The sequence below is a fragment of the Capricornis sumatraensis genome, chromosome 3 (genome assembly GCF_032405125.1).
Source record: "Capricornis sumatraensis isolate serow.1 chromosome 3, serow.2, whole genome shotgun sequence".
Classification (NCBI taxonomy): domain Eukaryota; kingdom Metazoa; phylum Chordata; class Mammalia; order Artiodactyla; family Bovidae; genus Capricornis; species Capricornis sumatraensis.
The window spans coordinates 104,543,945-104,570,371 of NC_091071.1; the positions used below are offsets into that span (position 1 = coordinate 104,543,945).

The 26,427-nt window shown below is 39.7% G+C and overlaps 1 protein-coding gene across 1 annotated transcript in view; it reads right to left on the minus strand.

Moving 5' to 3' along the window:
• Positions 1–26,427, minus strand: part of THSD7B (thrombospondin type 1 domain containing 7B) — a 910,123-nt gene that overhangs the window by 587,374 nt on the left and 296,322 nt on the right. The window contains exon 5 of the mRNA XM_068968986.1: positions 7,933–8,088. Coding sequence (XP_068825087.1) covers positions 7,933–8,088 — 156 coding nt within the window. The remainder of the gene's footprint in view (positions 1–7,932; positions 8,089–26,427) is intronic.

The window sequence follows — 26,427 nt, forward strand, 5'->3', positions numbered from 1 at the left end:
TTGCCATAAGCAGATCAGAGTAATATAGTGTGGGAAGTCACAGGAGGAACAGAAAACATACACCCGCTTTTCACAGAGCATACAGTCCAAGAAGGCAAAGAGCACATATGTTAACTAAGCATCTTGCTTGCTTGCTAAGTCACTTCAGTCATGTCCGACTCTGTGTGACCCCATAAACGGCAGCCCACCAGGCTCCCTGTCCCTGGGATTCTCCAGGCAAGAACACTGGAGTGGGTTGCCATTTCCTTCTCCAATGCGTGAAAATGAAAAGTGAAAGTGAAGTCACTCAGTCATGTCCGACTCTTAGTGACCCCATGGACTGCAGCCTACCAGGCTCCTCTATCCATGGGATTTTCCAGGCAAGAGTACTGGAGTGGGCTGCCACCTCTACACCAAGCCACTTTGGTTCTATTACTCAAAATTAATAAATCCCCTAAACTATGTCATTATTCTCATTTACACATGTGAAAATTAAGACTAGATGATACCTTATTACTTCTCCTGTGGCACATTGCTGATTAAGTGGATATGTATTAAGAATAAATTAGGCTAGGATTAACATATACATACTACAATATATAAAACAGATAATCAACAAGGACTAACTGTATAGCTCAGGGAACTATACTCAATATTTTGCAACTACTGTATACCTATAAAGGAAGAGAATCTGAAGAATGTATACATGCACACATATATACATACATACATAACTGCATATAGAGACATATGCTTAACTGTATATAGATGTATATGTGTAAAGCTGTGCTATACACCTGAAACTAGCACAGTACAGTAAAGCAACTATACTTCAATAGAAAATGGATATGTGTGAAATTCAGCTGAGGTCTTCTTGATCTGTGACCTCTTTACAAGAATGGTTTCAATTCAGCACTTTATGACATGGTCTAGCCCCACTTCAAACAGTGAATATGAAAGTTACCATGTATCATTTCCTTAAAATAAAGCTGTACAGATTAGATAGTTGAATTTTAGGTGCTGGGTAGCAAGAAAGAGTTCTAATCATTACTTTCTGACCAGAGCTTAAGTTCACCTTTAGTGAAACTAATATTTGAGGGTTTTTTTTCCCCTTTGGACCCAAGGATTTAGTATGTAATCTACTATTTTAGTGCATATTCTCCTCAGGAAAATTAGAAAAGAGTGATTTGTGAGATGGAGCAAGAAAGCGAAAGAAGCACAAATGGTAGAAGATAGGTCAATGTTTCTTTTTAATTGAAGCCATAGAAAAATTAAAGGAGGCTCCGGAGGATCAATTCAGGTGTAAGGACCTATATCTTCACATGCTTGTAGCCCAAAATTGTCCATGTGAACTTCTACGAAACCACCATGGCCAATACTTGTCCCCCTACTAACTCCACCAGGACAGGCTTGAAGCAATACCCAGCAAGTTGACCAAAGATGGAATAAGGAAGTTTATTCTCTAAGCATTCCACTTGTTCCTGAACTCTGCAGCCCTGGACACTGGGGAACAACTCTGAGTCAAAGAACCTGAGCAGATTGAATCTTTGATTCCAGCTCTTATCAGCTACCATTTCTGCAAGTCTTGCATTTTATAGTATTGTTGTAAGTTGACACCCTGTTATGAATACAGAAAATAAGAAGCCAAAGATCATGAGCATGAGAACCCTCAATTCAGAATGAGAAATAGGCATAGCCCCCTACAAGCTCCAACACACACAAACATGGAAGAAAGGAAAAAGAATAAAAATATATCTTACATATAATCTGTAACAAAGCAAACTTATTTCACAGACTTCTCATAATGGTGGAACTTGCTAGGAGGCATAGATGGAAATGAAAATTTTTTCCATCATTGTTACATAAGATCTAAAACATGTCAGCATTTCCCTACTTTAGCATATTATCTAAATTGATTTGTCTGAGTGCATAAAAGACTGTATTCATAAAGACAGTCATAGGTTCTGTTTCATAGTGTCTTTTCCTATGAGGATTTTTAGATCATTAGGTGCCAGTCAATCCTAAAGAAAACCAACCCTGAATATTCCTTGGAAAGACTGATCCTGAAGCTCCAATGCTTTGGCCACCTGATGCGAAGACCTAACTCATTGGAAGAGACCCTGATGCTAGGAAAGACTGAAAAGGCAAAAGGAGAAGTGGGCAGCAGAGGATGAAATGGTTGGATGGCATCACCGATTCAATGAACATGAATTTGGGCAAACTTTGGGAGGAGCCTGGTGTCTTGCAGTCCACAGGGTCACAAAGAGTCAGACATGACTTAGCGACTGAAAAACAGCAAGGTGTTATAATAGGGGTGGCGGGTAAGGGATACTTTAGGATTCTCTGAAGTCCTACCTCATAAGCATTCCCTATTGTAAGACCATATCAAGAAGCCTCTATCAAATTCCTCTTTATAAAAACTTCTGTACACAAGGTGGCCTTTCTAGAATGTGTCTGTAAAAGGACAAGGATGTCATATAACTATATGTCTATGTTTCAAAAATAATTTTTTAAAATGCATTATACCTATGGAGTTCACCCATCAGGAAGTTTCTCAGGCTATTTCTCTTTCATATACCTCTAATTATAACTCTCTGGGAGAATATCAAAGATAAAGCAATGAATGATAAAACCTGATCCAATTTAAATTCCTCCGAAAGTCATTCTAGCTTCACTTGACAAGCACTGGCCTGCCAAGCACTGTTCCCCTTGTCTGCCTGTCACAGAGCTGATGGAAGGCGTGAAGGCTGTGTACCACGGCAGATTTTCTAATGTACTTTGAACAGCTGACAGCCACAAACCTCAGATGATTCCTGATTGAAGGATGTCTGCCTAAGAATAACAGCCACATGAAGATAATTTCTATAATAACTAATTTCTTCTATTAGATAATAAATCGTTTCCTGCTTTCCCATCCTTTACTAGTTTTTTTGGGTTTTTTTTTTTTTTTTTTTTAATGTGAACAAAGGAAGCAAACCAAAGCAATAACACGTGATTGGAAAAAAGACAAGTGAGAAGAAAAAGTCATCACCTCCAGCATCACACATTTATGTCTTGCACTGGTGGGTGTGGTGGTTTTTTCTCCTCAAATCCTCCATCATCCACACAAAAAAGGGGTATAAAATGTCTAGGAAAGTATGATTATCCCAGATTGCTGTGAGGAGGTTCACTGCATTTCTTTGGGGTAGGCAATTCAAATATGAAACTAAGCAGTTCAGTTTACATCCTAGAGTCGTGTCATGTTTAAGGCATTAGCTCTGTATTCTAGCCTCTGTGGAATTCTCAACAACATTTAGTAAGTGCCTATCAAAGGCTCTGGCAGAAACCACGGCAGCACCACGGGAGACACTGAGATTGAGAGGATCCCAGAACTCATGCTCACGATGACTTGGGAGAAATAACAAGATAACTTAGCCTTATCATAACACGCTTGGATTCCTTTTAGGCAGAGAATCTTTTCCCTGGAGAGGAAAATCTATTTGTTATTCTTCCCAAGAGGGATAATAGGCAGGTGGTCCTAGAAGGTTTTAGCAAGATCTTAAAAATCAAAATTGTCTCTGCTCTGATGAAACATTTATGAAAGAGCACACTCTGAGACTCGAATAACAATCACCAGGCTTATAGTCTCTACTGGCTATGATCGCTTAGTTCCTAGAGCAGGTCACTTAGGCTCAGTAATTCTCATCAACTCCAACATGCCTCCACACGCTGCAGGTGGCTGATGACACTACTATCGTCAGGTAAGAAGTTTTTATGCCTCTGTGCTTACCTTCAGTCCCAAAGGCTGAGCTTTTCTTTGAAAATATATTGACAAAGGCAAAAAACACACATCCCAGTCACCTGGTAGCTCTCAAGCTGTTCTTGAAACACCCTCCCCTTATCATACAACTGCAATCTACTTTTCCTTTCTCTCTAAAGATGACACTGAAGCTAAACTGAACCCCATGCCTCACACTGTATCTCTTTCATCAGCACAGTGAATCATACCCATAGCCAGTGGTTCCCATGGGCAGAGGGCTTCTCTGCTAAGCTCAGTGTTGGATTTCTGTCTTGATCCAAACTTCTTTAGACTTACGAGAAAAATCACTAAGGAAACCAGTGTTAGAACGAACACTGGACTAAGCATGCTAGCCCTGGCTTGGCCATTATTAAGTCATTATCAGTTCAGTTCAGCTGCTCAGTCGTGTCCGACTCTTTGCGACCCCATGAACTGCAGCACGCCAGGCCTCCCTGTCCATCACCAACTCCCAGACTTCACTCAGACTCACGTCCATCGAGTCAGTAATGCCATCCAGCCATCTCATCCTCCATCGTCCCCTTCTCCTCCTGCCCCTAATCCCTCCAAGCATCAGAGTCTTTTCCAATGGGTCAACTCTTTGTATGAGGTGGCCAAAGTACTGGAGTTTCAGCTTTAGCATCATTCTCTCCAAAGAAATCCCAGGGCTGATCTCCCTCAGAATGGACTGGTTGGATCTCCTTGCAGTCCAAGGGACTCTCAAGAGTCTTCTCCAACACCATAGTTCAAAAGCATCAATTCTTCGGTGCTCAGCCTTCTTCACAGTCCAACTCTCACATCCATACATGACCACTGAATAAACCATAGCTTTGACTAGATGGACCTTTGTTGGCAAAGTAATGTTTCTGCTTTTCAATATGATATCTAGGATGTTCATAACTTTTCTTCCAAGGAGTAAGCGTCTTTTAATTTCATGGCTGCAATCACCATCTGCAGTGATTTTGGAGCCCCCCAAAATAAAGTCTGATACTGTTTCCACTGTTTCCCTATCTATTTCCCATGAAGTAATGGGACGGGATGCCATGATCTTTGTTTTCTGAATGTTGAGCTTTAAGCCAACTTTTTCACTCTCCTCTTTCACTTTCATCAAGAGGCTTTTTAGCTCCTCTTCACTTTCTGTCATAAGGGTGGTGTCATCTGCATATCTGAGGTTATTGATATTTCTCCCAGCAGTCTTGATTCTAGCTTGTGCTTCTTCCAGCCCAGCGTTTCTCATGATGTACTCTGCATAGAAGTTAAATAAGCAGGGTGACAATATACAGCCTTGACGTACTCCTTTTCATATTTGGAACCAGTCTGTTGTTCCATGTCCAGTTCTATCTGTTGCTTCCTGACCTGCATATAGGTTTCTCAAGAGGCAGGTCAGGTGGTCTGGTATTCCCATCTCTTTCAGAATTTTCCACAGTTTCTTGTGATCCACACAGTCAAAGGCTTTGGCATAGTCAATAAAGCAGAAATAGATGTTTTTCTGGAACTCTCTGGCTTTTTCGATGATCCAGCAGATGTTGGCAATTTGATCTCTAGTTCCTCTGCCTTTTCTAAAACCAGCTTGAACATCAGGAAGTTCACGGTTCACGTACTGCTGAAGCCTGGCTTGGAGAATTTTGAGCATTACTTTACTAGCGTGTGAGATGAGTGCAATTGTGCAGTAGTTTGAGCATTCTTTGGCATTGCCTTTCTTTGGGATTGGAATGAAAACTGACCTTTTAATTTCTTTACTTCTGTACACTCTGGTTTTGACATTTTAGGAAGTATTGGATCCTCGCTGAGCCTAAATGCTGACACAAAGTTGGGAAGTATGAAAGTTGCCTAGGATGACCAAAATAAAATACCATAAACTGAATAACATAAAACAATATCAATTTGCCTGAAAGTTCTGGAGACTAGAAGCCACAAATCCAGGTGTCAGTAGAACCATGCTCCCTCTGAAGGGAAGGACTGAAGCCATGCTCCAAGGAAAGACTGTTTATACACCTCTCTCTTAGCTTCTAGTAATTACCAGCAATCCTTGGCTGGTACAGGCCTGACTCTAATGCCTGTCTCTGTCTTCATGTGACCTTCTCTTTGCATCTTCAGTGTCTTTTTATCTTTACAAGGCACTCTGCTCTGAGTGTGGCTGTGTGTCCAGATTTTCCTCTTTGTATAAGGATATCAGTCATTAGAATAGGGCCTACCCTAATCTAATATGACCTCATTTCAACCTGATTACTTCTCCAATAACCCTGTTTCTAAATAAGGGCATGTTCACATGTCCCAAGGGTTGGTACTGAACATATCTTTCTGGAGAACACAATTTAATCACAACAGGTGATATCCGACAAACAGTGAACCACAGTGCCTTTGTCAGAGTTGACTTATACAAGAAAGGGATAGAAGCCAATGCTGAAGATGTCTGGCATAAAAACATCTTGGGAAAATAGGGTGAGTGAAAGAAAGAGCCAGAATATTTTGAGTTCCTCAGATGAGTTCCATGGACCTGTTCTGAGTCATGCGGAAGAGGAAAACTGAAATAAAGGTTGAAAGTATGGTTTTTCACAAAGGGTTTTATGAAAATTTGGCTCAAGTGACCAAAATAGCAACATACAATTGGAAAAAGAAGTATTTTCTGAATTGTTACAGAGACTCTATGGGCCAGAACAAAGGGCAGAAATAAACAGTTAATAAGCATCTGTTAAGTCTGACCCCTCCATTGGCTCTACCTTCTTGCAGTATCAGGACCTCAAATTTCCTTAAGGGAGTTGTTCCTCCCTTACTCTGTCTGTGAAACTTGGATGGAGTTATCCCTGCAGTGGGGGCCACAGGCTCAGGACCTGGCTGGGTCAGTCTTACATCCTGCAGTCACAAAGCAGCCAATGAGATTCAACTCCAGGACTCTTCCTGAAATTATTAAGGAAGATACTTCTTTCTATATTATTTATTACCTAAAATAAAAGTTTCCTTACATGTGTATGTGTGGTGGGTATTTTTAAGATTTACTCACTTAGGAACGTAAGTACATAATATAATGCTGTTAACTACAGTAAACCATACTGAACATTAGATCCTCAAATGTTACTTATCTTATAACTGGAAGTTTGTACCCTTTAATCAATATCTCCCCATTTTCCTAGATATGCCCATGTATGCCTGTGAGCCCTCTGGGGAGTGCTGAAATGTGGATTTTCAAACGGACATAGAATTAAGCTGATGGCACCAGTTTTGTAGCATCATGCACCTGGCCACATTAGGTTTTTCTTTGCATATGAAAGCTGGAGGAATTAGTGCTTAACACAACCAAACTTGTGGAATGCCCTTGGATCTCATTTCTCTTACTAAAGGTAATATTTCTTTCTAGCACTGCCATGATATCAATACAAACTGAAAGGTCAATAAAAGATGTCACCAAAGATGAATGTTTGAAGATGCAGATGTGTATATAACAGCAAACAAAAGAAAACAAGACTGCCGACACCTACACAGTTAAACAAGGACACAAAGTTTGAAAGTTTCGTTTAAGCTTGAGAACAATATCAAAAAAGGAAACAATAAGAAGTGCCCTTCATGAAAATCTGAACCATAACACCAAGTTGAGCATGTGATTCAGCCTTTGGAAATCTGAAAATAAAACGTATATACAAAACAGTTGCTTCTTGATGTGACTGCAGAAACCATGTCTAATTTCTGCAGTATAAACATTATATGTTAAAAACATTACATTATGGTTAGCAAATATCTGCTTTGGTCCAAAATATCCGTAAGACATTTGGTGCAAGGCAAAAGGTCCTTGAAATTTACTCCCAACCAAACCTAGGCAACATGGCCCAAGTATGCTGATGGATGTTTTGGACAGGAGAAACTATCAAGGACGTTTTGGTGTGAACTGAATGCCCCTTAGGTGTTTTGGTCAGCACCAAATGTCTCTCAGAGTTAAGTTACATCATTTTTGCATAATAATCACTTTATCAGTTATAAGCCTAATTAAAAGGTCAACTACAGTGGGATACTGTGCTCCAAAGAAGTATCCACAAGGTCTCCTTAATAACTGAATGCTTTCAGAGCTAGTTATCTACATTTTATAGACAAATATTGCCCTAAGCAAACTTGAGGAGCTTTTCAGCAACCAGAATAAACCTGTGTGCACTGGAAGGAAATGAAGCGCACGTAAACAAGGCACTCACCTTTTCTCCCCTGAGGATCACGGCAGTTTTCATGGACGCACAGGCCCCAGGCCGACCACGAAGACATTATACAGTCTGTAGAGCAAGGGGTACTGCAGAGCTGAGAGGCCGAAGGGGCAGGTCCCAAACATAATGTCTTTGCCACAGGCCTAGAGACTGCATGGATGAGAAAAGAAGGCCTGAGTCACATTCTCTGAACATCCCTAGAATTTTTCCTGTCTTTATATGTGTACCTGCCTTGCTCACATCAGCTTTGTGGTTAAACAGTTTATATGCAAACAAAATATCAACATTCTTCCAATATGTGCTACTTAGCTCTACATTATTAGCATTTGGGGTGAAGAAAGGCAAGAAAAGACAGTGACAAAGGGCATGCATTTAAATTTTCTGTTTGACAGAGTATTCCCTGGGAATCCAAGAGAGGACTAGAGATTTAGGTACAAATTATCTGGAGTTATGAATTAAAAAAAAAATTAAGTGGCTCTGTGAAGCTTCAAGATGAGTCTATCTCAACTATACAAATGACTGAGTTGCTGTGAAAAATTCAAAATCAAACCCCGAGGTGGGGTGTTTAGCATAACCAATCTACTGCTATGACTCCCCGGAGGGGTGGAGCTCCTGAAGACACAGAAGAAAAATGGCTCTTAGAATAAGAAGAAAAATCAGGATCTGTGACTTCAGAATTAGCCCCTGGAAGTCAGTTTCATTAGTGAAGCAACCCAGAGGCACAAGGAGTGCCTGAGGAGCCACAGGGAATGCCAACTAGGAAACTTCCAGTTCTTCCTGATGTGCTCCTGCACCCAGAGAAGGCCCAGAAGTGGGTCACTGTGGGAGGCAGTACCCATCTGTCCAGTGGTGGCGCTTGTCAAGTGTCCTCTATAGGCAGACCCATTCTGGGAACCATGGAAATACACAGATGAAGAAGACAGGATCCTGATTCATATGGAGATTATAATATATTAGGAGCATGGATAGCAATACTCCAAAATGACCCAATAAAAGAACACCCAAATGCATAGCTACACTTGCACAGTGTGATCCCGCATAAGCAAGTTTTAGAGCAATTCAGAGTTCGTGAACCAATGATTTAAGATCAGATGGTTTTATCTTACAGATTGTCTTGTACTATGGTTGAAATATTTCTTATATAGCACTTTGCCGGGAGCCAGTGTGAGGAATCCCGCCTGTGACAAGGTCATGAGGAAGGAAGCTGACATACGCAAGGCGTGCTCAGACTTCAGGGACCCCTCTGGAAATTCCTAAGCATGTACCCCAACAAAAATCTGCCAGCTTTTGTGCTCTGCTTTTCCACTTTTCTGATATTCTCTGGGAAAAAGTCAATTCAGGGTTTTAGTCTTCTGCATTTGAAAGGGATGTTTCAGTTAAACCCCTCTGATAGCTCTCTAGCCTGCCTAACGGGTTCCCCAGACCTCTTACAGCTTGTGAATTGCTTACAGCCCCCCAACTGCGAGAGGCACAAAGCTTAAAAGCATCTTAAAGATACAGAGCCTTTTCTAAAGAGTTAAAAATTATATTGGTAGAGGGTTTTCACTGTTGACTCAAGGATTGCTGCCAGACCTCCATATTCTTTATCTCTTAGGCACCTGGAAGGATGTTAATGTAAGCAGGATGTAAAAAAAGATACATAGTAGTTTTGATGTTAGCAACACTAGACTTTTGAGTTAATTGCTTCTCTTTTGCTGTAAATCACTTTACTCCCTCTACTTGTTATAAGTTGCTGTATCCTTGCTGTGTAAGAATGTAACTTTATTTAGTGCTTTCTGAGAGTGGCACCAGACCTTGGGAAGATCAACACAAATAAGTCTTGTGGTTGGCAAACCCTTATCAGAAAAAAGGCTGTAAAATGTTAATTGGCCCTTTTGGCTGGAAGATGATGTAAATTACCTAAGACTTGTGTATACAATTAGGTATGCAGAGAAAAAAGCCTGGTTTTGATAAGAGTCTGGACTGCTAACGCTGCATAACTTTGTGTTACCCATTGATCTCCATGTTTTATCAAAAGTATAAAAGGCATTCTGAACAATAAAGGAGGGACCAGTTTCTCGGACCAGCTTCTCAGACTAGTCTCGGCCTGGTTTCTTGGGAATCTGGCTCCCCCCGTGTCTCTCTCTCTCTCATTTTCTCTCCCTTTCCTTCCCTCTGCTCTTTACTTTAATTTCAGGCTGAATTTCCATCTGGGGCGCGGAGGCTCGCCAGGTCTACTTATTTGCCCTGGCTGTAAAGACCCGCACGAAAGGGAGCTTAAGGCGAGGCACCCTTAGATATTCAAGTGGGCGCCGGTGGCCCAACATAGATGGTGCAAATTCCTGGAATTTTATTGGTCTTCCGCGTAAACCAAGTTATTCAGCCCTCTTCCTCCACTTAATCTTCTTACTACACTATAGTTTCTTAATCTAATCTTATATCAATAAATAAACAAGTCTTTCCACGCCAACGCCGTCCACCCTTCGAATTCCCTGGATCCACCGGGGCTGGACCCCGGCAGCACTTCTCTCCAGTTAAGCAGATCAGAAATAATTCAAAGATGGAGACTGGTATGAAACAATAGGGTAGTAAATGCCTGATCTATTTTGCTTCCTCACCTTTACATAAGATGCAGACAGAGATGAAAAAAAAAAAAATCACAGCTCTGATCAGCAGAACTTTGAATGTAAACCAAAGCAAGAGCAAAATAAAAAAAATACTATCTCTGAGATGTGCTAACCCATTGGGAAAGAAGTGTCTCTAGTGAACAATGGAGGGGCTTGAGGAGTTTATGAGAGTAAATGGGAAAAACAAAAGGTTGCCAAGGAAAATAATAATGGTTTGTTTGCAACGAATTCTTTTAGCTTCACTGCTCACTGATTGGGAATGTGAGCAATTGAGTTTATCACTTTAAGTTTTAGAATTCTTTTAGTTTATCAAAAGGATTTGACCAACTCCCGGAGTTCACTCAGACTCGCGTCCATCAAGTCAGTGATGCCATCCAGCCATCTCATCCTCTGTCGTCCCCTTCTCCTCCTGCCCCCAATCCCTCCCAGCATCAGAGTCTTTTCCAATGAGTCAACTCTTCACATGAGGTGGCCAAAGTATTAAGTTTCAGCTTCAGCATCATTCCCTCCAAAGAAATCCCAGGGCTGATTTCTTTCATGGACAGGGAGGCCAGGCATGCTGCAATTCATGGGGTTGTAAAGAGTTGGACAAGACTGAGTAACTGAACTGAACTGAGAACTTAAAGAGGGGCAGTCAATGGCACCCCACTCCAGTACTCTTGCCTGGAAAATCCCATGGATGGAGGGGCCTGGTAGGCTTCAGTCCATGGGGTCGCTAGGAGTCGGACACAACTGAGTGACTTCACTTTCACTTTTCACTTTCATGCATTGGAGAAGAAAATGGCAACCAACTCCAGTATTCTTGCCTGGAGAATCCCAGGGACGGGGGAGCCTGGTGGGCTGCCATCTCTGGGGTCACACAGAGTCAGACACGACTGGAGCAACTTAGCAGCAGGAGCAGCAGCAGAGGGACAAAAGCAAGATTGTTAATGTAAATGTCAAAGCTTGCAAGCCATGTGGAAAAGATAAACAAAGGAAGAGAGAACAGATATTGGGGGAGAGTAAAAGGTTTTCCTGAAGCTGAGGAGTGTTGATGCTCAGAGACTGGGCTAAAGAAAACAGCTGGGTGGGGAGGATGGGGTAACCAGAACTACGGATGTATATATGACACTGATAGACTGCACGCAGGTAAAGAAGAATCTGAGAGATGAGGCAGAAGTCTGTAACTCCTTCTCCAAGAGTAAAATAATCACAAGGCAACCATTCACTGAGTGCATCACACAGTAATTCCAAAACTACTGAGCACCCGTCTAAATCATGCCCTATTGGAAGTTGTCTGCTTTGAAGGAACTCTCAGTCAAGAAGCGTTAAGTCAAGTCGCATTTTAACAGAATTGTTGGAAACAGATGCTTTAGAGCATTGCATAAATAGAAAGGTGCACAGCCCGAGGTCTTAAGGCAGAAGTGGATCTGGGCCCAGCCCCATGTTTGGTTAGCATGTATTCTCATAAACTCAAACTTTAATTCCAAAACCAAAGCCTAAGTCAATGATGGAAAATGAAGTGGAGAGTGTAAACTGATTAATCTAGCTGTTTAATAAAAATTTACTGTGCATACCAGGTACTGGTTATAAACATCAATTCATTTAACCTGCATAACTTTGAGATGTGTATTATTATTAGTCTTAATTTAAAATAGGTAAACTGAGACATGATTTACTCACTTGCTCACATTCCCAATCAGTGAGCAGTGGAGCCAGAATTTGGAACAAAATGGTCTGGCCCCAGAAGCTGTGCTGTGGACCACTGCACAAGGTGGCCTCTTCATCAGACATTCAAACTACACAGCTAAGTATTTCCATGAGTTAACACTGAAGGTGTGAGGTTCTTTTAGATGCTGAAGCCAGATTAGTGAGTGAAACAGACAAGATCCCTGTCCTCAGGGAGCCCATTTTCCAATGTGAATTGATATTAAATGTTCATGAGTCCATGCGCCTCAACAAGACTGGATATGCTCTACTGTTGCTTCTCTTTGCCACGGCTGTCTCCCTGTAACACCAGTTAGACCTGAAGGATCTGATGATTGATGTTTAGAAGATGCCCCAAACTCTCAGCTCCATGACTCAGTAGACACTTGCTGCCACAATCACTGAACTTGATGCTGGGTCCTGTAGTTGAAACTGGCCAATCCACCAGTGCAATCCCCAGGCTCTGAGTAGATGTGCACTAAATCTCTTTAGAAGCTCCAGAATAGCTTAACTGTCAGAAGGCAGTTAAGCTTTGGGATTGGCAGTGTAGTAGGTAAGAAACTGGGGAACTTGTCCTGAAACTGCATATGTCAAGGACAATGCTTTTACAGATATTATGTTTCTTTGGCTTATTTTGGAGGGCTATTGATGATTTTGAGGAGGTGAGAGGTTAAGTCCTCTAAGGTCCCTTTTGATAAACACTTAACTGTCAGTCAATTGACTGTTGGACATTAGGGCTAATGGAAAGTAAGGAGAGATGTGCCATGCTGGTGAGGAATGGGGGCATTTCCCTGGAGGCTACTCAGTGGCATAACTGGAGGCTCAGGAGTGTGAGTGAGGCCATTTGTCAGAGCATGCACGCAGCTTCAGCACCTGCTGCTTTGAAAGACAGTTGATCTTAATCCATATCAATAAATTCTTTCAGTCTCAGAGACATGTCTAAAATGCTTCATTTAGGCATTGAATCAATGGGTTTCAGTCAACCTTTCTCTATTTCAGCCCCCTCCGGGACACATTTTCTCTAGAAATAAATCATGAGTAAGTCACAAAGCACTTACCAGCTTCAGAACACTTAGGTAATCATCTCCTTGAGAATAGTGAACACAGGATATTGCTACGCCTATTGACTTGTAGAGTTAGAATGGAGCTTTAGAGCTAATTTAGTTTAATTCATCAATTTCACTGAAAAGCCATACTCCAAAGACCTTAGGTAGTTTCTCCAAGTTAATTCAGCAAGTCCAAGGCAGAGCAAGACCGGAGCCTTGTCCCAGGTGGCTGGCTCATTTCCACGTGTCCCTCTTGGCATTCCTTCAATGGAAGAGGGCAACTGACAGAACAGATGAGGTCTTCTGGACTGAGGTTATTTTGTTTATGAATTACAGTGACCTCAGTAGAGGCAACCAGTGACAAAACAGATCAAAGATATCTACCAAAGTTGAAGGCTCAGTTTAACCCTTTAAACAAAATCCAAATTCTGTTCCTACTTCATTGCTACTTCAAAACCCCTTTAAGCCCCATCCCAGATCTCCCCAACTAAGCAGAAGGTAATGAGATCAAAAATCTGCTCACTTTAAACAACTATTCTTTTATTTGTAGCATTCATGCTGTGGGAGGTGGTTTAACTTTGCCAACAAAGATCCATCTAGTCAAAGCTATGGTTTTTCCAGTAGTCATGTATAGATGTGAGAGTTGGACCATTATGAAGGCTGAGTGTGGAAGAATTGATACTTTTGAACTGTGGTATTGGAGAAGACTCTTGAGAGCCCCTTGGACTGCAAGGAGATCAAACCAGTCAATCCTAAAGGAAGTGAACCCTGAATATTCATTGGAAAGATTGATGCTGAAGCCAAAGCTCCAATATTTTGGCCACCTGTTTCAAAGAACTGACTGTTCAGAAAAGACCCTGATTCTGGGAAAGACTGAAGGCAGGAGGAGAAGGGGATGACAGAGGATGAGATGGTTGGATGGCATCACCAATTCAATGGACATGAGTTTGAGCAAGCTCCGGGAGATGGTGCAGGACAGGGAAGGCTGGCGTGCTACACTCCATGGGGTTGCTAAGAGACATGACTGAGCAACTGAACAGAACAAACAAAAAATAGTTGCTTTACAATGCTGTATTATACAGCATGCTTGGGGCTGGTGCATGGGGATGACCCACAGAGATGTTATGAGGAGGGAGGTGGGAGGGGGGTTCATGTTTGGGAACACATGTAAGAATTAAAGATTTTAAAATTTAAAAAAAAAAACAAACAAAAAAAATAAATAAAATAAATAAAATAAAATTGACCTAAAAAAATAAATAAAATAGATTGGATATATACAATGCTGTATTATAATAATTTATACTGTACAGCACAATCAATCAGCCATATATATACATATGACCCCTCACTTTTGGACTTCCTTACCATTCTGGTCACTAGAGTGCATTAAATAAGAGTTCTCTGTGGTACACAGTACATTCTCATTAGTCATCCATTTCTGACATAGTATAAACAGGGTATATGTGTAAATCCCAATCTCCCAATTGATCCCACCTCTCTTCCCTGTTGTTCTCTACATCTGCGTCTCTATTTCTGCTTTGTAACTATCATTTTTCTAGATCCCATATATATGTGATAATATATGATATTCATTTTTCTCTTTCTGACCTACTTCACTCTATATGAAACTCTCAAGGTCCATCCACATCACCACAAATGCCCTAACTGTGTTGCTTTTTATGAGCCCTCAATTCTTCTTGACCAAACTCCAGTCATGATGTTTGTGGGAAGAAGAGTCACTTGAAGTCCTTGCTTTTGCAGTAAGCCCTTTCTTTAGGCAGACTGACTGAAACAGCTTTATTTCTATTTGCAGACTCTATCTGCTCTGATGCAGTGTATCCCTGATGTGATCAGTGCACCTATTCGGTGAAGGTCTGTGCTGGCCCGACTTTCTCCAGCTGCCTTTGGCCATGTCACCTTGACATCTTCTGCCACTCTTGTGTTGACCACTTGCCTGACTAGGTTAACAATTACACAAAGTGTTATAGGATATTTAGGTTTTGTATACAGCAATGTTAGTCCCTATAAAGACTTCTCATGGCCATTAAGTGTTAAAGAGAAAGAATAACTTTTCACTCAGATCGTCTGAGAACACTACATTGCAGTAGCTTTTTAAATGCTAGGCAATACATTACAGAATAAGTGATTGTACATATGCAGGAGTCATTAATGCTTTGAATGTTTTGGTGCCTAACCTGGAATTTTTCATTTGCAATAAGAAAATTATTAAATTGACCTGCCTTATAAGAAATGTGCAAGTCTGCTACTAATGATTGCAAAGTAACCTTAAATAATGAATTACTCCATGAACAGAATGCTAATTAACAAAGGGGAGCAAATATGCTGGGTAGCTGCTATATTTAATATTAAAGAAAAAAACTGTTCTAATTCTAGAAATATGCAAAGTTCATACTTTTCCTTAATCACAAAGTGATCTTACATGAACATAAAAATTCAGTTGAAATGATTTGTAATTAAGAAGAAAAATGCCTGTTGTGATCATTAGCATGTGACCACCACTGTAAAGAAAAATGAGTACCTTCACGTTTCATTCTTTGAAACTAAATCAAGCTCTAATCAACACAGAAATAAATTGGCAAAGATTCAATAAGAGTATATTATCCACCACCCCTACTGCTGGTCATTTTTTAAGATCTAAATTTTAATGCCATTTAATGCCTCCAAAAGAAATTACATAAAATTGCATCATCATGACAATTAGTTAATTATACTTAATAACTAGGTACACCTCGTAGTTTATTTTTTTTAATGAGGAATGTTTGCTTAATGTAAAAATGGTATCACAGGATTCAATATTATTTTTTAAATGTCTATTACTAGATAAAACATCAAGTCAGTCTTTAAAAACTTAGGATATGTTTGAGGCAATTCTGCTGTGGCATAATGGAACTCAGCTTTCCCTCTGAACAGAAGGAAAGATCTTGATCATGGGTGAGAAATTAGTCAAAGATACTGATTATTATTTTTTTCCAGTGTTTTGCGGGAGGTAGAGAAGAAAAGAAAATAAAGATTCTATTTCCTGAGAACTCTTAAAACCTTGATGATTTTCCCTGCTTTCTATCTTAGGAGTACCTGAGTACCCCTACTCTCTACAGTCTGCTTATTTTACATAAAATATTTGATTTGCAGAAAGACATCAGCCTTCCCAAAAAACTTAGACAGAAATGTTATATCTGTTTCAATTTTCTGAATCAAATGTAGGCCCTGTAAATCCCAAAGGGAATTCTCACTCAATATTCAGGACCCCCACATTCCACAAGATATCTAGGAAAGTACCATAATATAAGTAGCAATTGCTCAGATTTAATTCAAAACTAATGAAAGAGCCTACTTATATAAAAATCCTGCTTTCTAAATGACTTTTGAGAAACAATATTCCCTCTGACATATCATTTAGGGGAGTATACTGACTTGGCAGAAATTCAATCGACCTTACTGCTAAAATAAATAGACTTCTTCTACAAACTGAAGGAGTCAAACAGTTGAAGAGAAAAGACAAATAAAAGTACAATTTTAACCAGAAAGCCATTTTCCTTCAAGAAGCCTCATGTATTATTTCAATTGCCTTTACCACTGGGATTTGCAAAATAATGTATCATTCTTTTAACTTCAGTTCAGTTCAGTTCAGTCACTCAGTCGTGTCCGACTCTTTGGGTAGGATTAAAGCAAATATGTCTTCTAGCACTTATAGGCCATCTCATCCTATTATATCTAATAAAGCTTAATTTTAGCCATATTGTGACTCTTGGCAAAGTACTGTGCAATTCAGTTTGGCAGGAGGATTGCGTGTGTATGTACAATAAATATAATATCTAAAAATAATTTCTGTAATTAAAAATAATTATGTGAAATTTGGCCACATGTCAAAAAATTCTCCAAATTTCCTTCATTTCACATAGCAAATTAGAAAATGACTACTGACTAGTGATTTTAATGTTACAGAGTAACAACACGATTACCTAAGATTGAAAACAATATTCAGAATAAAAAAGAATACAGAATAAATGTATGTATGCCGTTTTAGAAGTAATTAGATCAATATCCAACAATTACAAAGTAAGGAAGAAATACAGGAGTTTTCAACCGTATATTCACATATTTCTTTGGTTTCTTCTCTGTCCTCTTTTGAGGATTTTGGTCTGATCATTTCTCAGATTCTTAACTCAGAGCTAAAACGAAGGTATAGAGAAGGTGGAAAGAATAACAGCTGACCTAAATAGTATCTTTTACATCTTGCAGAGTTAAAAATACCATTATTGTTGAGAGAGAATGGAAAGGAAATAAGAGAAAGTAGAGAAGTGGTCGGGCAAAGAGAAAAAGTAAAAAGGTAGAGAGGCAGGTAAGAGAAAGAATTATCTTCGAAGATATCAAGGATAGAAATGTGCACCGTCAGGGAAGCACAGCTTTTAAAGAGGTTTTAGAGCAAGGGTCCCATGAACAGAGGAGTCTGGTGGGCTACATAGGGTAACAAAGAGTTGGACACAACTGAAGTGACTTAGCACACACACTCTTCTTCTCAGCACACTGCAACTTGGAATTCATTTTGCAATAGGAACAATAACAAGATTTAAATGAGAGTCAGTTTTAGCCTGGATAGGAAGGGAGTTTGAGGGAGAACAATGCCTGTATATGTATGGCTGAATAAAACAGAAAACAAACCCAAGCAAACAAAACACACTAAGCTTTACGATTTTTCTCAAAGAAGATTAGCATCCTATATAGTAATTTCTCACATTTAATAAGTACATACAATGCTGCTGCTGCTGCTAAATCGCTTCAGTCATGTCCGACTCTGTGCAACCCACAGACAGCAGTCCATCAGGCTCCCCCATCCCTGGGATCCTCCAAGCAAGAATACTGGAGTGGGTTGCCATTTCCTTCTCCATAGTATATACAATAAAGTATCTTTAAAAAGATAAAATAAATGAATACATTAAAAAAATGAGAGTCAGTTTTCCCATGAATGACTACAAATGTATATTTCACTGATTAATGAGAGAATTAATAGCTAATGCATATTACTAGTCAACTTGTACCAAAATAATGCATAAAGCACTCAAATGCAATTTCTCATTTATTCATGAAAATCACTGCAAGATAAGTAAAATCATTATTCCCATTTTATAGATGAAATATCTGAGGACAAATTGTTGCTGAGCATGGCAAAAGCAATAAATGACAATCCTGGTGCAGGACCCTTAAAAGCCAATACCCTTTAACACTATGCTAATAGTCATGAAATTAAAAGACGCTTACTCCTCGGAAGAAAAGTTATGACCAACCTAGATAGCATATTCAAAAGCAGAGATTACTTTGCCAACAGAGGTCCATCTAGTCAAGGCTATGGTTTCTCCAGTAGTCATGTATGGATGTGAGAGTTGGACTGTGAAGAAGGCTGAGCGCCAAAGAATTGATGTCTTTGAACTGTGGTGTTGGAGAAGACTCTTGAGAGTCCCTTGGACTGCAAGGAGATCCAACCAGTCCATTCTGAAGGAGATCCAACCATTCCATTCTGAAGGAGATCAGCCCTGGGACTTCTTTGGAAGAAATGATGCTCAAGCTGAAACTTCAGTACTTTGGCCACCTCATGCGAAGAGTTGACTCATTGGAAAAGACTCTGATGCTGGGAGGGACTGGGGGCAGGAGGAGAAGGGGACGACCGAGGATGAGATGGCTGGATGGCATCACTGACTCGATGGACGTGAATCTGAGTGAACTCTGGGAGTTGGTGATGGACAGGGAGGCCTGGCGTGCTGTGATTCACAGGGTCACAAAGAGTCAGACATGACTGAGCGACTGAACTGAACTGAACTGATACTATGATTTTATATTGGCAATAAAAGTTATGATAGAAAAGAGCTACTGTAGCATTAATAATTAGTCAGAAAATAAATAAGTGAACACTTTCAGTTCAGTTCAGTCACTCAGTCATGTCCAACTCCGCAACCCCACTCACTGCAGCATGCCAGACTTCCCTGTACATCACCAACTCCTGGTACCTACTCAAACTCATGTCCATCATATAAGTGATGCCATCCAACCATCTCATCCTCTGTTGTCCCCTTCTCCTCCTGCCTTCAATCTTTCCCAGCATCAGGGTCTTTTCCAATGAGTCAGTTTTTCACATCAGGTGGCCAAAGAATTGGAGTTTCAGCTTCAGCATCAGTCCCTCCAAAGATTCAGAACTGATTTCCTTTCGGATGGACTGGTTGGATCTTCTTGCAGTCCAAGGGACTCTCAAGAGTCTTCTCCAACACCACAGTTCAAAAGCATCAGTTATTCAGTGCTCAGCTTTCTTTATAGTCCAAATCTTACATCCATACACGACTACTGGAAAAACCACAGCTTTCACTAGACAGACCTTTGTTGGCAAAGTAATGTCTCTACTTTATAATATGCTGTCTAGGTTGGTCATAGATTTTCTTCCAAGGAGCAAGAATCTTTTAATTTCATGGCTGCACTTACCATCTACAGTGATTTTGGAGCCCCCCCAAAAATAAACTCACTGATTCCATTGTTTCCCCATATATTTGCCATGAAGTGATGGGACTGGATGCTATGATCTTAGTTTTCTGAATGTTGAATTTAAAGCCAACTTTTTCACTCTTCTCTTTCACTTTCATCAAGAGGCTCTTTAATTCTTCTTCAATTTCTGCCATAAGGGTGGTGTCATCTATGTGTCTGAGGTTATTGATATTTCTCCTAGAAATATTGATTTCAGCTTTTGCTTCATCCAGTCCAGCATTTCACATGATGTACTTTGCGTATAAGTTAAATAAGCAGGTGACAATATATAGCCTTGATGTACTTCTTTCCTGATTTGGAACCAGTTTGTTGTTCCATGTCCAGTTCTAACTATTGTTTCTTGACCTGCATACAGATTTCTCAGGAAGCAGATCGGGTAGTTTGATATTCCCATCTCTTTAAGAATTTTCCACAGTTAGTTGTGATCCACACAGTCAAAGGCTTTGGTGTAGTCAATAAAGCACAAGTAGATGTTTTGCCCCCTTAAAAAAAATTCTTTTTGCTTTTTTGACTGTGCCATATGGCTTGGCAATCTGCTTCCTGACCAGTGAATGAACCTGGATCATGGTAGAGAAAGCCCAAAATCCCAACAAGTAGGCCACCAGGGAAAATGGAAATGGAAATTAAAAGACGCATGCTTCTTGGAAGAAAAGCCATGACAAAGCTAGACAGCATACTAAAAAGCAGAGACATTACTTTGCTAACAAAGGTCCATATAGTCAAAGCTATGGTTTCTCCAGTAGTCATGTATGGGTGTGAGAGTGGGACCATAAAGAAGGCTGAGCACTGAAGAATTGATGCTTTTGAGCTGTGGTGTTAGAGAAGACTCTTGAGAGTCCTCTGGACTGCAAGGAGATCAAACCAGTCAATCCTAAAGGAAATCAATCCCGAATTTCATTGGAAGGCCTGATGCTGAAGCTGAAGCTGAAGCTCCAAAACTTTGGCCACCTGATACAAAGAGTCAATTCATTGGAACAGATCCTGATGCTGGGAAAGACTGAAGGCAAGAGGAGAAGGGGACGTCAGAGGATGAGATGTTTGGATGGTATTACTGACTCAATGGACATGAGTTTGAGCAAGCTCCAGGAGATGGTGAAGGCCAGGGAAGGTTGACAAAGAGTCAGACATGACTGAGCAACTGAACAACACCAAAGCCACCAAAGAATTCCCTAAGGAAATTCTTAAGCTGAGATAAAATTTTTAAAAAATAGTTCTAAAAAAATATGAGTAGTAAAGGCCAAAACTCAGAACAATAAGTGTTGTTAAAGGAAATTTAGGATCCAGTTGAGTATTTTTGATGTGACTCTGAAAGGTACTTAAAATTATTACTAATGGGTTGATGGAGAGAATGAAATAAGGGTAGAATGACTATTTGCATCATAAAATTTAAGTTTAGAGCCATTCCCAAGGGATTATAATGAGTTCACAGTAAGACCCACTCCCTCCCACCACCACCAAGATTTTCTTAAAGAGCAAAGGATGACCAACGGAGCCTTTAAGGCAGGTTGGAACCTGGAAAGGAAGGCAAGTGGGTGTAAAGCTCACCCTCCACTGGGCACCTAGCATGACTAGCACAAGTCTTTTTCCTTATCAACTATATCTAATCCCTCAACTGAGGAAAAATACAGGTAACAATAAAATGTTTCTAAGTTAATTGGGCAAGAGTTGGAAAGATATACTTCTTAAATTAATTAGTTTATTTTTGGCCACCCTCTGAGGCATGTGGAACTTCCCTAAGCAGGGATCAAACTTGTTCCCCCTGCATTGGAAGGGTGGAGTCTTAACCACAGGATCACCAGGGAAGTCCAGAAAAAGTTGTTGTTGTTGTTGTTGTTTTTATGACCGCGATTAAGAGTATGTCAGAGAGCAGGAGCAGGAAACAGTGAGATATGGAAAGAAAGATCAGAGATGGCAAAAGAAAGCAGACCTAGGTCCCCAAGGCTTCATTACCAACCACAGGATGCCCCGGTGAGTCCATCAGTAAGACAGGTCTTCAAATGTGTGGATTTCAAATATAGCTGTTTCAACTAGGGAACAACTAAACAGAAATTTTTAACAATGGTAAGAAGAGGAAATCCATAGTCTCTGAGATGACCCAGTCCTCCAAGAAGAACATTACAAACTCCAAAGCTTAAAGCCACTTCCAAAAATCCAGTAGGGAAATATATGATAATAATTTTAGAGCACCAAGAAAAAACTATTGCTCTCTAAAATAAATATGCATACCATCTTATTTTTAAAGAAAGGGCTCACTGTTCCTGATCACCTTGTTAGCATATGCTGCTTTAAATATGCAAATCCTTTTAGACTGAATAAGTTAATTTGACTTCAAAGGAAGGCTCATGGGATTCACTAGCTCCCAAAGTAGTGATAGGAATGAGACACCATCTAATAAATTCTTAAACGTAGAATAGTTCATTCTTTCATCTGAGAAACAGCATTATGTATTTTTATGAGAAACACAAAAATTACAAACCAAAACTTCTGCACTACAAAACCTGATGAAAGCTCTTTTCCTCTCTTCCTCCTATTTTTATATTATAAGTCCTACCTTGTAAGCTCTTCACTATGTCAAGGCCAATGTTATAAAGTAGTAGCTTCCAACCTGACTAAACCAATTGGATCAAAGGGAGACCCAACTCAGAAGAATTGGGTCAGAACTGGGAAGGGGGTAACAGAGAGTATAGTTAGAACTTAAATCTTTGAAACTCTTTATGATTAGCAGGTTAGAAAGTCAATGTCCTGAATAACTTCTGGAGTATGATTTTTGAAAAGCCAACTGGCCAAACACTATCATTAAAATCCATTAAACTGGAAGTCTACCATTGCCTGTGCAAATTGGGCTAATTGTTTAGCAACTGAACTTCTGTAAAACAGACTATGGGCTTTCCTGGCGGCTCAGTGGTAAAGAATTCCCCTGCCAGTGAAGGAGACAGGGGTTTGATCCTTGATCTGGAAAGATCCTCTGGAGAAGGAAATGGCAACCCACTCTAGTATTTTCAGTTAGAAATCACTATGGACAGAGGAGCCTGGTCAGGCTACAGTCCATGGCGTTGCAAAGAGTTGGACAGGACTTAATGATTGAGCAACAAAATAGACTATCTAATGTTTCTCACCTTTGTTATGTATCTGCTCCCTGTGAGCTTCTGTAAACATTGTTTCCCTAATTGTTCTTCCATCCCCTATGACATTTTCACAAAACAAATATGCTGTCTAAATTGGTTAAATATAGATACGTGTGTGCTTATGACTCTTTGTGACCCCACAGACTGCAGCCCACCAGGATCCTCTGGCCATGGAATTTTCCAGGCAAGAGTACTGGAATGGGTTACCATTTTCTACTCCAGGGGATCTTCCTGACCCAGGGATCAAACTCGTGTCTCTGGCATTGGCAGGTGGATTCTTTACCACTTCGCCATCTGTGAAGCCCATATATAGATACATGTAGATTTATATGTAAAAAGATTTTTTTCATCCCAAGAACCATTTGTGTCCCCTTGGGCGCAATATCATCCTCTTTGGGAATGCATGGACTAGACCATATATTGAACTTGAGTTTGTAGGCTGAGCAATCTACAAGCATATTCTGAGTTTATTAGCAAAACATTCCATGCAGCAAGTACTACCAGTGTCTCCAGTTTCCAATGAGACAACTGAAATTTTAAAACTCTGCCCAAGCTTCTATAATTAGCAAAAGCAGAGGCAAGCCCTGAACCCAGCCAGTGTGGTTCTGATTTGCCCTGTTTTTACCATGTTAGGCTGTTCCAGCTCAAAGCTCAAAGCTGAAATTCTTGGCTCCAGTGCATGTTTTCATGGCTGTAGGTTGGAATATATCTTTTTAAATTTGACTCCAGTGCTCCTCAATACCTGTATTTTGCTTGAATTTGGAATCTACATGCTAATTTTTTGCAATAATCAGGAGATAATACATTAATAAGATAACACATTATTAATCAATAAGATATGGTATTCTCTGGTAGAATACGGATACATGCAGAGAATACAGACATTTAAAAACAGCTGAAAGGCTGTATAATTTTATAAATTGTGTCTTTTATTTAAACAGTATTCAAGATATTAAAAATCTGTCCTGAGAAGTTGCCTATTCTAATTTTGTGTATATTTAAATATATCATCAGAGCAAAACAGGTTACAATGTCAAGAGGACAGTGATTTATATTTTAAAATGTTATAGTTCTTTTCTATGAAGTCTTAATTTAAGAGAAAAAGCAACAAATTATTTTGTTGAAATAATTATTTAATTAAAAAAAGATGATTTTATATTAAAGCAGTATGGATATATCCATAGGCTATTTAAATACAAATAAATATTAATTCTGAAAGTGTTCCTACCTATTTTTAAAAAGGAGAAGGAATTGAATTTTCCAAATATAGATTTTTTATATCATAAAATGAGATGCCACTGCATGCAACAATTGATTTTTTTCTAATGTTTGTATATCTGAATTGAGTCTCTCTAACAAAAACACTGTTTTGTTCAGTCTGGTAAAGATCAAAGGTAAGACATGTTTATCATGGTTATACTTTTTGGTGGAGGGGGCCCTGAAAGAACCGTAAGCATGATTGGTCAGAAAATGTTCAGACCTTTGGCAGCTAGAGATCTTCAAAGTAGAGAAAGCAATTTAATATGAAAGTCAGCCTTCAGGACTCTCTATGGGGCCTTACAGAGAATGATGTCACCTCACCTGAGGACCAAATGGTTACCAACCAGAACCATCTTCCATCCTCTCTAGCCAAATAGAATCCAAGCATTACAGAAACTTCTACCATCACCACTCCTGCTCTCTAACACATGTCTTAGGCTGAGAACAAAGACAGGACCACATCCTGCAGGCCACCAGGCCATAACCAACTTTGTCTTCTTTACTTAACATGGCTTGCCAACTAATTAATTATATATGACACCTTTCATCTGAAGTTATTTTGTCAGTTTATAATGATCAAAACCAGATATACACTGCTACAGTTTTAGAAAAAAAGAAACTTAGCAGTCCTACTCTTGAGTTGATACTTGTATGGTCTGAGAAAGTTTTATGTCTCCAAAAGTAACCAGCCAGAACTTAAAGAAAATGGCAATCTACTTGAAACCTCTTTCCCCTCTGAGATAATCTCCCTCATGGAGTCTTGTAATGGAAGAGATCTCCAGTTTAGTTCAGTTCAATTGCTCAGTCGTGTCCGACTCTTTGCGACCCCATGAATTGCAGCACACCAGGCCTCCCTGTCCATCACCAACTCCTGGAGTTCACGCAAACTCAAGTAGTGTCTTATATAACACCCTATTTCTAAAAATGAGAAAATCAAGGTCTACAATGGTTCTATAACTTGTCCAAGATCAACAGATAGTTTGTGTAAGTATCAACCTAGAATTCTGTCTTGCTACTTAGTTGACTTATTTATGCTGCCTCTAGATTTTCTTTTTTAATTTCCTTGATCAGCCTTACCATACCCCATTCACTGTAAAAACAGAGTAGATGAAAGAAGTAATCAGTAACCAAGTCTTAGGGTTTGAGATTAGCTAATGTAGTTTTTTAGTGTTAAAATACTAAGGCATGGAGTGAAACATGGCTAGAAGAACAAAGAATGTGGTTAATAGAGACATTCATCAAAAGTCAGAATGTTATATTTTTCATTAATGATTCCAAAGTCCAAAAATTTAAATAGAAACAATGTGAAAGTGTACACATGAGGCCATTTACCTTTTGTAACCTCTTAGCAATAAGCAGTGTCATGTAAAAAGGAAAGGCTACATTCATCACTAAAGGAAATATTCTGGAAGCAGAAAGGACCTGCTAAACACAAATCACTGTCAAATAAGACAATTGAGCTGAAATTGCAGTAAAATGGAGAACCACTAAATCCCCCTCCCCAACCCACTGCCTGATTCTCCAAGGCAACACAGTTACTAATACCCAGCCCTTCTTCTAGGCACTGGTACAAAGTGCTGGAGAAGAGGCTATATCATCCCATATCTTGTTGACCTGAACAAATGAACTAGATTTACATATAAAAACTAAGGACTCCAGTTTCCTGGAGCTGATTATACAGAGTGAAGTAAGCCAGAAAGAAAAACAGCAATACAGTATACTAACACATATATATGGAATTTAGAAAGATGGTAATGATAACCCTCTATGCGAGACAGCAAAAGAGACAGAGATGTAAAGAACAGACTTTTGGACTCTGTGGGAGAGGGAGAGGGTGGGATGATTTGGGAGAATGGCATTGAAACATGTATACTATCATGTAAGAAACGAATTGCTAGTCTAGGTTCGATGCAGGATACAGGATGCTTGGGGCTGGTGCACTGGGGTAACCCAGAGAGATGATATGGGGAGGGTGATGGGAAGGGGGTTCAGGGTTGGGAACTCATGTACACCTGTGGCGGATTCATGTCAATGTATGGCAAAACCAATACAGTATTGTAAAGTAAAAAAATTTAAAAAAAAATAAGAAAAACACATAAAGGCAATATAGAAATGGTACACCAAAAAGCAAACAAACAAACAAACAAAAAAACAACTAAGGACTCTTAAACAACAGGTATGTAATTAGGCAATCATGTGCCTAGTACTTGTTGTACAAGA